Genomic DNA, 13,794 nt, shown 5'->3' with positions numbered 1-13,794 from the left:
AGGGTCTACAGTGCTAATAGAAGTCTCAGGAGGGATGTCGCAAATTGAATTTCTTTGTCAGCCATCTTGATTACAGTTGACCAAACAGACCCAGGACTTACATCATTGTTGACAAATTGCAATAGAGCCATGTGGGAGGGTAACAGGTGTTTCATATATAATTCACCGTGTTCTTGGAAATGCCGGAAATTTTTCACGTTGACTGTTGGGTGTCGAAATTTGTGGCGGCTTAAAAAGTGGGTTTTGCGGAAATGGAACATTTTGCTGAGTGTCACTTTTTCCAGTGACCATGATGATTGACTGGACTAAATGTTTATTAGAATGTGGATGCAGGATCAAATAATATGAAACCAGTGTTGAAAACTCTTCATAGTGAAGTCAAGAGCATTTTAACCTTCTCCGATGGCGTCATTTTGTAATTCAAAGCAAGCTTTGTGGAAAATTTGAAGGCTACCTCAACTTGGAAAAAGTTTTTAAAAAATGTACCATTATTTCACATCCTTTTGAGGCCGTAGGGGAAGAGGTTTTTTTTATCGTCTATAAGGCAAGTTACTGTATTGGGACGCTAAGCCCATCCCTCTCCTTCCACTGCCTTTTACCTCTCCAACCAAAGTCAGGTACCCATTTTTACTACCTGGGTGGCGTGAGAAAATAAGCAACAACAAGAAAGCAAAAATGTAAAAATAAGAATGTTCAGTACAGTATTTTAAAACTCATAGCCCTTTGTTAATACTGAATGAGTCTAGATGATTATCAAGGCTTTGTGAAGCCCTGGTGCAGAGGTGCGTTTGATTTGTGTCAGGTCAGACGGGTCAGCAGACGGTACAGATAGGCAGATGGGTCTCTTAAATCATGTGCTGAAATAACCCCGTCTGGACGCTGAATTGCATTGGATATGCTGTGTATAGATTATAGGTCATGCCATTCTGAATTTCTTGGAAAAGAGGGTTATTCTTAAGGAAATTGGGAAGAAGTTTGGATGCACTTAGTACTGAAAGTACAGTGTACTCAAATTTTCTGAAATTGGTTTTGTGACCGATCTTGTAAATCTCACTGGAGGTCCCTTGTACTGTGTACGCCATGTATTGAAAATAACCCTGTTTCGTCTAGTCATTACATATTATGCTGCTATGTGTAAATTATCGGTCATGACACATTTGGAATTTCTTGGAAAGGAGGGGAGTTTTTGCAAACCAAGGAAATTTGGAGGAACTTCAAGAAGAGGAGGAATCTCCTGAACTTGCTCACCTTGTGGACTGAAATGAACCCGTCTGGTATAATCATTGAATATGCTGCTATGTATAAATTATGGGTCGTCACGCATTCCAAATTTCTTGGAAAGGAGAGTAGTTTTGCAATCTGGAGGAACTGCAAGAAAATTAGGAACTTTCTGAAATTGCTCACCTACATGTATAAGTATTGACTGAAATAAACCTGTCTGGGAAAGTCATTGTATGGATGATGGCTTGTGAAGCAGTTGGAATTTCTTGGAAAGGGCAGCTTTTTAATCAAGGTAAGGTAAGGTAAGGAAAGACAGGACAAGTTACATGTAGTACTGTCATCCTAAAGGAAATCTCTTGAATCGTCTTGTACATGCTGCTATGCGCGAATTATTGGTTGTGACGCATTCGGAAATTCTTGGAAAGGAAGGGGAAAAATCGAATAGCCCTACTGTCTCCCAGAAAATCTTTTGAATCTTCTTGTGCATCATGAACACAAAATGACCCTCTTTGGACTGTACATTGAATATGACGCAGAGAGGTTTATAGACACTTGAAGGAAATTTTCAGACTTTCAGAATCCTCAGTCTGATTAAAAAATTGGCTCTATGAGTCCTGCATGTATATCGTCTGCAAATCTGGTACATGTTTAAACTGTAGAGAATGGCACAGTTGGAATTTCTTGGAAAGGAGAGCAAATTACAAACTCTCCAGCAAATACGTAGTCTCTTATACTAGACGAAATCTACAGGGTGCTACAAGTTTTATTTGCACTTAGAATTTCTATTAGACTAAGAAAAAAGTCCATTATGTGAGGCTTTGTGGCTTTTTGTGACGTGTAGTTTTGGAGAATGTTAAACGTTGCCAAGCATTACTCTGGGAGGTGTAAAATACAATCATACAGCAGGAGATCCATAAAATATAACTCAATTCTTTTAAAGAAAATGTCCCTCTTACCTTTGACAGGCCCAAAATCTTGTAGCTGAGGCTCTTCAGGTCAGTCAGAATAAACTCTCCGGCCAGAGGAACAAAGTTCTCAAAACAGCTCCATTCAACTGCAGCAACAACCAAAAGGAACAAATTTTGAGGTTTAATCAATAACTTTAATTTCTGTATCTTATCCAGTTGTAGAGATTGATTTGTCTATAAAAATTTTGACTTATTTTACTGACATTGTGATTGTTATCATTATATGAGTATTTGAGTTTGTAGTAATTGTCATCTTTGCACAGACATAGATACAGGACCAGGGAGATTTTGTAAGACGTGTATGATTGTAAAATCATGATATTGAAAAGTGTATGGGAAACAAACAAAAAAACTTCAAGAAATCTCAAACAAAGATTTCATACCCCTAAAAATTTGTCGGTTCAATGACCACCTAATGATAAAGAAATTAGATTAGTACGAAGTGAGAAAATAGTAAATTCAATCATAACCACCAAGCTACACAACAGGAAGTGCCTGTTCTTACGATACAAAAACAAACTTGATTACCTATTTGCAAATGGGTAATAATTTGCTCAGGTTGACACTTAACATTTAAGGTCAACCCATGCATAAAAGATAAGCTGTGAAAAACAAGCCCTTCTGAGAAATAAGGAGCACTAATGAGCAGGTAGTTTGTCTTTAATTTATCTCGTAGCCAGACCTTGCTACGTCATAGCCATCCGAGGACAATAACAAGACGATTTCCAGCCGGCTTCTTAGGAAACACGCCGTCTAAGACACTTCAGCACCAAGAGTCAATGGGAAAACTTATGAGGCTTCTTTGATCTTGCTACGTCAGTAACCAACGTCAGAAAATACTTGACAATGTTGTTGCGAAACAAGGAATGACAGGAACCTGACACTTCAAGATGGGATCAAGACTATTTCATAGCAGTCTGATTCCAAACTATCAAACTTATTATGATGTCTTTTCCAGATACACAATAAAAAAGGGAAATATTTTTGGCCAAGGAAAGCAAAGAAATGAAAGTTTGATTTAACATCAAACAATCTTTTGTTTAGCTGCATCTTGGGATACGATCAATCTGAAAGGCGTGTTTGGATTTAGGCAATATTGTCTTATACCTTGTGACAGAGAATATCAGAAAATACATGAATACATTTTAATTGTTCAAAGTTGTAAAGATTAAAGAAAATATGTCATTTTGATCAATCAATTTGGAGGTTTTCATTGAAACCACCTTGGATCAATTTTGATGCCTATTTTGGAATGCATGCAATTTTGAGGTCTATTTCAGAAAACAGATGAAAAAGGGAGATAAATTTTGGATGAATAAAGTCTTGTTCTCTTGATAACTGAATGTTTGAATCTTTTATTTCAGATATATCTATCTTTTGTTTTTGAATATGTCTTGGGCTAGGATCAATGTTCATGGCTATTTTGGGATCCATGCAATTTTATTTTATGATGTCTTGTGACAGAGAATATCAGAAAACACATCAAACAGGAAATAATATTTTTGGCAGAAGAAAGCTCTACTCTTGTTCTTTTGAGAAATGATCAGTTTGATCAATGATCGATCTATCTTCCAAAGCTCTCAAGATACAAAAAGAAAATTTAAAAAACAGTGCAGGTCATCTGAGTACACGGGGAATTAGCATTTATCAGGCTAACTCAGAAACCGCATATCTCTCTGATAGAAATAATCACCTGCAGGGTAATCTCACTGCCTTGCAACAGTAAACATTGGGCAGACACAAAGCGACCATGAAATTGAGGCTGTCACCCATATAACCTCAACCTCACAGCCTCAACCTATAGGTTTCTGAAAGAGTTGCTATAAGACAAAAGATTGCAATGGATGCTGGGAATTTTTTTGTTGCTATCTGAAGAAACAATATTACGGAATCAAAATTATTTGAACTTAAGTGTCTTGCTGCCAAAAATAACAATTGTACAAAAGACTAAATCATCAGCAACTAGCTTGTTGTCTAAGACACTATCATTAAACGAACCCCTTCTCTGTTACAATCTGAAGTGTTTTTCTTCCTGTCAAGGATATTGCAATGATTTCTTAAGCCTTGATTTTAATTCAAATCTTATTTCTTTTATCAAAAAAAAGAAAAATCTGAGAAAAAATGTTTTGATGTGGCAATTTATTTGGACTAGCCCAGAAGACACCATTTTGCAGGCTGTTTTATCTACTAGTACTGTTTTATGATGTCATGACTTTCTTTGTTACAAATCTTTAGTATTTTTCTCATATTCCTTCGAAAACAACCTTCATCCAATCCAAAACAAACATGTTTGTGTGGACTGTTGACGTATTTCTGAGGCCCGCGTTCTGGCGACAGTCGTGTAGTATTTAGTCTACGTTGGCTAACCCAAACACATTAAACAGCTGGGTACTTCACAATGTAGAAACCAAACAGCTTTCTGTCATGTATGATCCACAGCTCACTGAGTCCATTTGATCTGCATAAAGTGACATCATACAGAGGTGGCAGATTTATTCCTTGACAAAGACTGGAGGCAGAGCCATGCAGTCCAATATTTGTGTAGGTCCAACTCCAAGTCCAAAATTTGGGTGAGGACTAGGTCCAATTTCCTTTGTGTTGGAAATACCAGTAATGTTAGAATCCGTCTTCATACATTAAACAGCTGGCCACTTCACAAGGTACAAACACTGGGGAGGAGTGCAAACCTTTATATCTGGTTGCCATGGCGCCGTTGATAGTGTCTGGCTCCTGGAAGTTGACGACCAGCGAAGTGCTGCTGGAAACACCTAACCGCACGGCCGTGGGGGCGCCAGGAGGTCCTGGGGATGGTAGAAAATGTAGGGGAAACGTTAATTTTGTAACTTGAATAAGGTACAACAGCCCTCTGTTTTAATCTCTCAAAATATTAATTTTGCATTAAATGTCGGAGAACAAAGGAAATAGATTGCTGTGGCCTTGATATTGATTTCTCTTTTCCCTCCACTTCCACAAGGTACCGTCAGAAAAGACTTGCCGACATTGCTGTTCAGTTTGAAACGCCCCAAAAACCAAAGTTACCTCCTGAGGGTTTAAAACCTAATAGATAGAGCTTATCCCTGACAGCTCTTTGTTCCAATTCCAGGAAAACATGTGGCCGTGGTGATACAATATCTAGTCCAAAGCTTACACACAATGATATGATATGAGTACCAAATGCTGTTGTAAAGTCAAAGAGCTGTAAACCATGATTTCTATTCAGTGTGAAACTTCCTACGAACCCCAGTTACCTCCTGTGAGTTTAGAACCTAGAGCTTATCCCTGACAGGTCTTTGTTCCAATTCTCGGAAAACATTTGGCTGTGGTGATACAATATCAAGTTCAAGGCTTACAAACATCTAAAATGATATGAGTACCAAACGCTATCACATAGAGCTGTGAAGTGCTTTCCCTTCAGATCTACGTACATTCTCTCCTGCTTTGTTGTAATCTCAGGAAGACATTTGGCCTTGTCGATTCAAAGCTAAGTGCAAGGCTTACAAACAGCAATGCGATATGAGTATCAGACGCTGTTGCATAGAGCCGTGAAGTGCTTTCCCTATTAATTGTATCCTCCCACTTTCCCTTACCGTTATGTAATCAAGTATGTAACTGTTACAGGATTTTCCACATTCATATTGGAAACCCATCCTATTTATTCCTCGTAACAGTACTGAAAAGGCAAAGTTGAAGGATGACAATTAAAAGAGAAAGTGCCTCGAGACAACAATGCACATTGAAAGCCATGTGGTGCCAATAGACTTAATTTGCAAGGGATCTTAAACTTGATGCCCTTTGAAGCTAATTTGCATCATTTCTTTTAAGCCTATAATTCTATGCCTCACATTCAACATCTAATTTAAGAAATTGTAACAATTTTTCTACCTGTTATTGTTAATCATTTACTTAACAAAACAATAAAATACTCAGTATATGTAATAGAAAGCATCATCACAAAGTTTAAGATAGATAATATCGTCCTTGCATATACAGCTCAGAACATTACTAAGTCTAACTAACGTACTAAAAAGTGTTCAGTTAGTAATAGGCTTCAGTGTTACCGGTGGAATATACTTGCAAAACTGTGAGGCCAAATGGTATTAGAAACGGACATGAGCACTGCACTATATACATGTAGCAAAAGGTGTGGGAAGGAATCTTTGAAGTTAAACCCCTGATGTGGTTTAAGCAAAGTTTGTTATAGACAAATCAGGCTTACATAAAAGTTCATTTTAAATGTCATTACATGTATGTTAGCTGTATCTTAGAAACCCCTAACAGCATCCATCTAGTAGTATCCTATTCCATAGTAAAAGGTTACATATTAATGCAATGTTACATAAAATACCAGAAACAGGGTTTGCTCTGACCAAACAAATGTATATCAATATTAATAGCTGAAAAATAGGCTTAGTCATTGTACTCATCTCTGGTTTCTTTGGTGACCAAAGAAGGCCATTCAAGAGAGCCACGAAACATGAATGAAATGTAACATTCCTGCAAGCCATTTGGGGCACACTGGTAACTTAATACCTGCGATTAACTACAGGTAAAAATAAGACCTAACTAAATCAACATAATTCATACCTGGCCTGGCAGTTAGCAAGGAAGTTAAGCAGGGCAACTTTGAAATCTACCACGGTGACCGTGAGAATAATGCAGCACAGAAAACACAATCAGAATTTCTTAGCAATAAACTTAGTACTGAAGATTCTGTAAAATTAATTGTTACTATAATGATTATATAATATTCAACAATCAAGTTGAAATATATGATGCTACTTTTTCTGTTGGTCATACTTTTGCTCACATATGCCAGAAAGCTACAATAAACTGCTTCAGTGTTCAACAGCAAAGATAGCATAGCAAGTGCAATGCTGTATCCTCTACTTACATCCAAAGCACAAATCAAAGTACATGTAGCAGCAGTGTCTGGGCTTCAAACACCCACTTTCGACACTTACCTGATGATACTAGCAATTTCCAGAAAATTTTTAGAGATTGCAGAAAAAATGCAAACAACTTGCAATTTGGTGAATCAAAGGAGTACAGGCATGATACCAATGCAGGAATCACATTTTGTTGAAAATAGACACAAAATATTACACATATTCTGAATCATTTTAAACTTTGGAAAGGATTTAGACAACTTACTCAGAGTCCTATTCTGCACGAGTTCCCTCATTCCCGTCGAACCTTCGGAGAACGCCCTTTTCCAGACGTCTCCCGTCGTCTCAAATTCCGCGGCACCGCTGCCCAACTTCGGCCTGCGCTTCCATCGAAAACTTACCGACCTCTGTCTCATGATAACTGCCTTTCTTGCCCCACAAAGGGCAGACAAATTCACCCTGACTTACTAACAAAAGAACAAAGCAAGACAAGTTGTAGTCTTCTCCACCCAGCCAAGGTTCTCAGATGACACACTTATAGAAGAGACGCCACCAAAACAGTAATTAGCAGTCACTAGCCCTAACGGTTCTCCCAACTGTCTGGCTAACTTGTTATGAGGGAAAACAGGTACAACCAGCGTACTTGTAGTATCTTCACCTCATTTGCATTTACATCACATCAGGCAGGATTCTCAGAACATTTCCATGGCCCGCCACTTGTAGCAAGCCATCTGGCTCATTTGCATAAAGTGACGTGAGCTATGGTGGTGTAACAATCGAGAGGGGAACTGCTGTAAACAGGACAGACCGTCACGTGTTGACTGGAATCTGAGCGTACGGTTGGCCCCCACACCGTAGTATACTTCCTCTCAAGGCGTTAACGCTCAGAGGACATTAGTGTTACTGCTGGGCTAAGCTGTTGTGACATTTAGAAGTGGTATTATGTCTGCTATGTCGGTGCAAAGCCAACAACATGTTGGGGGTTGAGCTTAAAAGCTGCTGAGTTAAGCAGGAACTTACCAGGAAGCCAATCATAATGCCATACCCTATACTGCAATCTTACTTTGAAATTCTTACTCACTTGATTTTTCTATTTTTTCATTCAATGGTCACCACGTAACAAGACCCGAAGGTCACTACAAGGTGTGACATGAAATCCACTTCAAGGTTACGGGTTACAGATATATATATACACAGTCATGTAACAGTTATTGTAACAGCGACTCTTCTCCCAAGGCCAGAAACATTATGAGATTAGCTCAACTGCAAATTTACCTGGAAAAGATGATTCTTCTTTGATGAGCCATATGCTCCTTGTAAAGAACAAAAGGTTGTGATGCACTGTGGTGAATTTCAAATCATCTTGGAAATGCTCATCCCTTTCCTGTTCTTAGAAAATGCACAAAAAAATGGCCGCTGTAAATTTTTTCTATGAAAGGAATATTGTGGTTAGGACAAATCAGAAAGGTCACAGTGGGTCACTGGCATTTAGCCAGGCCATCTCAGACCCTAATGTTGCAGCTGAGGCTCGATGTCCGTTGGGGGTAGTTTTCTCCTTCCAAGATCCCTTCTATATGACTGAGGCCACAGCAAAAGTATTGTATGTTTCAGTTGTCGGTACAAAAGTTTTGAAATATCAAATCTTTTCTCTTTAGAAGGATATGGTCAGGACAGATCAGAAAGGTCACAGAGGGTCACTGGCATTTAGCCAGGCCATCTTAGACCTTAATGTTTCAGCTGAGGCAAGAAGCCCATTAGGGGCAGTTTTCTCCTTCCAAGATCTCTTCTCTGTGGCCATTGGCAAAAGTATTGTGTGTTTTAGGTAACAATAACCGTACAAAAATGTAAAAATACGAAAAAGTCTAATAAATTTTGTAGAAAGTATCTTTAAGTTTTGAATGGCAACTTTTTCTAATTGCCTAATGTGTAATAGCCTGAGTCATCCTCCGTAGTAACCGCTGGCTCAATCTTTTTGCCTGCTAACCATGTGGTTGACAAGCGAAAAGATTGAGCCAGTGGTTACTACGGAGGATGGTAGCCAGGCTAGGCATCAATCTATTACAACAGCAGCATTTTGAAGTGTTATGTCAACACAATAGTCACATTAAAAAGTGAACTATTAATGTGAACTATTAATGTGTTAGATATACCTTTTTTGGACAATTTTGAATAGCAAATTATACATTACTAGAAAGGCAACATTTGCGAGCAAATACAGCATGTTTAGCCATACTCCTCGCCATGCAAAAAATGGACTCTCCCAAAATAACAATGGACCATTCTAAAATACTTGCACTAAAAAAATTAATCACCCCAGTCCAAAATTGAGTCTTCCAGTAGCACCTCAACACAATATGGACCAGTCCACAACCATATCCACTAATTGATTAACAAATACACTTCTGCTAAAAAATGGACTTTTTCATAATCATCCAGCTCAAAATTGAAAGAAATAATTTAAGAATCCTCCCCTTGCAAGAATGGGATATTCCGTGCCATTTCCATGTAAACCAGTCGAAAAATATCCGCTGAAAATTACACTCTTGCGCATAATCAACCCAGTTCAAAATTGAATTAAAAAAGATCAACCCCAGGGAAGAATGAAGTTTTCCATAGTATACATATGAAGATTTGACAGGAGACGAAGGAAATGACCAAAAACAACATATTTGAGTCAATTCAAAGTCACCGAGAGGGTTTTAATATAATATTTGTAATATGTTTGAACTATTTTGATTAAAAGAATGTCTAAGTCACAATAGTTCTAAAGTGTTCAAACAATTAGAATTGAAACTTATAACATGTTTGAACTTATTTCACATACGTTGGAAACATTTCGAACGTAACTACACAAAAATCTCTTTATTTAGAACAGTTTCAAACCATCTATCCAAATGTTTCAATGTTCGAAAAATTTGTAACAAAAGATTTTCACAATTGCCCTCTTAAACGAAGGTGCTAAGTCCTCCTGTGTGTTTCTGCCTATTTTCGGTGGCAGCGCTAGACCACCAGCGGATTTGTTTTGACGGAGCGTCACCCGCGCGCGACGATGTACACTGTTCGGCACCGCTAATATCCGGCATTTTCCCGCTCCAAAACACTCCACAAGACCCACGTTTTTAGTGTTTTGCCTCTTGTGCAACACGATTCGATTTGCATTACTAACGGGACGAAAATGATAGAAAAAATTCACCCCGTCCCGGCGTCCGTCCCAAAAACATGAACGACATGAAAATATATTTTCTTACAGATTCAATCACGAAAATCAACAGCATGGGATTCCAAATTTTCGCAACGGCCGACCATTTATCATGGTTGAACTTCCTTCCAAGGCGTGCGATAGATAAACATTCCCGGCACATAATAGTCACTAGTACCAGACTAACGCAAGCTCATGATGATAATAGGGAGAAAGTTTGTCAGTGAAGTTTGGCCACCAGAGGGTACATTCATTTAACGTTACAAGCTAGCGCAAAGGGGCGAATCATTGACCTTACCGGGGACTGACTCTACTGGCCTAATCATTCCTTTTTTTGCCGAATTCTACGATCCATATGCCCGTACGTAGGACATGTAGGAAGGCCTGGTGGTGGACGCTACACATCACGGGAGACGCGTGTTGGTCCAAGACAGACAGCGGCGTGCTTTCGATCGCGTAGACCAAAACGCCTGTCCCCAGTGAGACCATGTGTTTTGCGCGGCATGCCCCGAATCCGTCTACCATTGCTGAATGTAGCCCGATTCATAGAGGTCTATTTTGTAAGCATTATTTCATGTACCCCTCAGCGTGAGAATTCCTTGTGCAACACTTCGCGCGCACCGCCTACCACCCGCCTTTGATCATGTATGAAGTCGGCGGCAGAGAGAGATCATCAATCAATTTTGACAGGAGTGTCGCGCCAGTCTGAGGAGAAACGATCTCCCGTGTTGTGTTGAAGAATTTGGAGTTTGAAAATATCTGGAATAACTAATGCTAGAATAAACATTCACAAAATCATTGATTTAACTTGTTTTCTGTTATAAAATTCCCTAAAATGCAATTTAACCACTGAGTTTAAGGGAACATGGTGTTTTCCCGATAATCACGTTAAATGTTTATGTCCGGTCTTTCCTCCTCGTAAGCAAACTTCCAGCTTGGCCAGGCGCAAGGCACTCGGGGTCAATGACCTGTAGGTCATATGTAGTATTGAAAGTGACAGAAGTGGCAAATATTGTCAAGAAAGCCCAAAATAAATCGTTTTGAATATATGTATGCCAAAAATGGGAATGTAGTCCTTTAAATATTTGTTCAAGCCACATAAACAGCACATTTCAGGTCATTCGGTTGAAATACCAGGGCGCAGGAGGCCAAGATATGCTAAAAATAGCCTAAAAACCTCAATAAAATCACTTTCAAGGTCAATATCAAAGGGAGGAAAAGAACGCACATTGGTTTTTGCCTACATTACCTCTGTACCAAATTTCAGGTCATTTGGTCAAAAAATGACAGAGATGAATCGATTTGAAGATTTGACAGGAGAAGAAGAAGAAGAAGAAGAAGAAGAAGAAGAAGAAACATGAGAGAAAACAATATGTTTAGCCATACTTATGGCTAAACATAAATATCAAGTATATCTTAAAATATTCCTGCATGTAGAACTGGGTCAATGAGTGCCCATAATTTAATGCCACTAATAGTAATTCATAATTGTGATAAAAGATTTCGGTCAATTGTAATTGTTCACCCAAAATATGAGTGACTTTAACAGTCAATAGAAAAACCACAGCTGCAGCAAATTTACTGTTTGCTAATAATTCATTTTCTAGAACTTCTAAATACCGGTATCTCGGTTGTAAGGTGGATGGAACATGCATGTAGGTTTACATTACTTTAAGATGTAAGATTGCTTTCTTTGGGCCTTAAAATCATGAGGTATTATCATAATCATAATGGCAGATCTACAAAATGTAACCGCTGTCCACGTGTGTGTTATATTTCAGACGGTGATCTTCAAAGGAGGACAAATTGGGCTTTAGCTCAAGGGTTAAGCATGAGGGTTGAATTATATCAAATTTTGAACAAAATCTAATATAGGAGAAGTTGTAGATCATAATGATAAAGTATTCTGAAAGCTACACAAAATGTAACTACATGTACTGCCCACATGTTTGCTACATTCTAGACAATCTCCAAAGGAGGGCAAACTGTCTGGGCTGTAATTCACATTTAGTAAGCATAAAGGCTGAAGCTGTTTTGGAACAGAATAATAAAGTTGTAGATCATAATGATAAAGTATCATGTCAGCTGCACAAACGTGACTGCTATCCACATGTCCGCTTCATGTGTTTAGACGAAAGGAGGGCAAACTGGGCTGTAGGTTACATTAACAAATGGGTTGAATTTTTTGGAACAAATATACATCAAGCAGCTTAAAAGATGTAGATCATAATATTATGATAAATCATTATGTCAGCCACACAAAATTGACTACTAGCCACGTGTGTGCTACGTTTTAGATGGCATCTAAACGATTCAGAAACACTACCCTAACTCGGCAGTACATTACATTCATTTAAGTGTAAATGTTGAATTTGCTTTGGAACAAATATATAGCTTGTAAATCTTAATGTATCGTGTCATTTGCACAAATGTAACTGCTGCCCACATGTGTGCTACATTTCAGTCAATGCATATTTATGGTCTCCAAAGAAGGACAAACTGGGCAGTAGCTTAAATTCAAATCAGCTAGGCAGCGTAAAGGTTGTATTTTTTAAAACGAACAGCTAGATGACGAAGCATTATGCCAGCTGCACAGATGTACATGTAACTGCTACATTTAGGACAAGGTTCTCAGCGGATGGAAGATTAGAGACAGTAACATTAATGATTTAAAGGCTCACTTTATCATGGTTTTTACCTGGAAACAATTTATCCTGACAAGTGGTTCTCTCTAAGAAGGAAGCCTTTGAGCCTACATGGAACAAGAGCTTTTAAAAAAAGCTGGCGTTTCGGCTACGTTTATGAGTGTGAATTGTCTTTTCCCTTTACTTGAAGTAAAATCTGCCAGAGGAAGTCACTCAAGGGCTGTTCAGTCTATAAGAAAACTTGTCATTTTGGGAAATGAGTACTGTTTTAATAGAGAAAGGCAGATTGGGGAAAGCAATTTTGAAGTTACGTCACTTAACTTAAGTGCTTTTGAAAAAGCTGGTCTTGGCCTACAACTTGTACTTATTTGTAAAATGTACAATAGGCTCATTATAAAAGCTATCAATGTAATTATGTACATGGCACGCAATAAAACATAAAATTTGAAAAAAGCACCATTGAATCATCAGCACTATGGTAATTAAGTGAAATAGAAGGCGAAGGCGCCGAAACGCAAAAAAGGATGGAAAGCCGATCAAACGATGTCCACCGTCACGATTTAGCGGTGAAGCAGATACAAGGATGGGCAATTTATGGTTCGTGGAAGAACGGAAAAATGCCGGCCGCACACGTGAGATCGCCAGGGTCAAGGGAAAACTCCTAAAAAATATTAGGCTGAGGGAAATGCTCAAAGGAAATGAAAGGATGGTATTTGATAGTTCATAGAAGAACGGAAGAATGGATGCACACGTGACGTTGAGTGCCCGGTCAAGAAAACTCCAGAAAAATGGACATATGCTGAAGAAAATGCTCAAAGGAAATGAAAGGATGGTAGATAGTTCATGGAAGAACGGACGCACGAATGACGTTGACC

The 13,794-nt window shown here is 38.6% G+C and overlaps 1 protein-coding gene across 3 annotated transcripts in view; it reads right to left on the bottom strand.

Annotated features, from left to right (window-relative positions):
• LOC136440938 (ankyrin-repeat and fibronectin type III domain-containing 1-like) overlaps window positions 1-13,794 on the bottom strand; it is a 159,160-nt gene that overhangs the window by 19,111 nt on the left and 126,255 nt on the right. For all 3 annotated transcript variants that reach the window (XM_066437134.1, XM_066437135.1, XM_066437136.1), the window contains 2 exons: window positions 4,877-4,990; window positions 2,178-2,275 (listed from right to left, as the gene is read on the bottom strand). In XM_066437134.1, the coding sequence (XP_066293231.1) occupies window positions 2,178-2,275; window positions 4,877-4,990 (212 nt within the window). The remainder of the gene's footprint in view (window positions 1-2,177; window positions 2,276-4,876; window positions 4,991-13,794) is intronic.

Source organism: Branchiostoma lanceolatum, chromosome 8 (genome assembly GCF_035083965.1).
Source record: "Branchiostoma lanceolatum isolate klBraLanc5 chromosome 8, klBraLanc5.hap2, whole genome shotgun sequence".
Lineage (NCBI taxonomy): Eukaryota > Metazoa > Chordata > Leptocardii > Amphioxiformes > Branchiostomatidae > Branchiostoma > Branchiostoma lanceolatum.
Note: the sequence above shows the minus strand (reverse complement) of the source record. Positions and strands in the feature narration are given on the sequence as shown.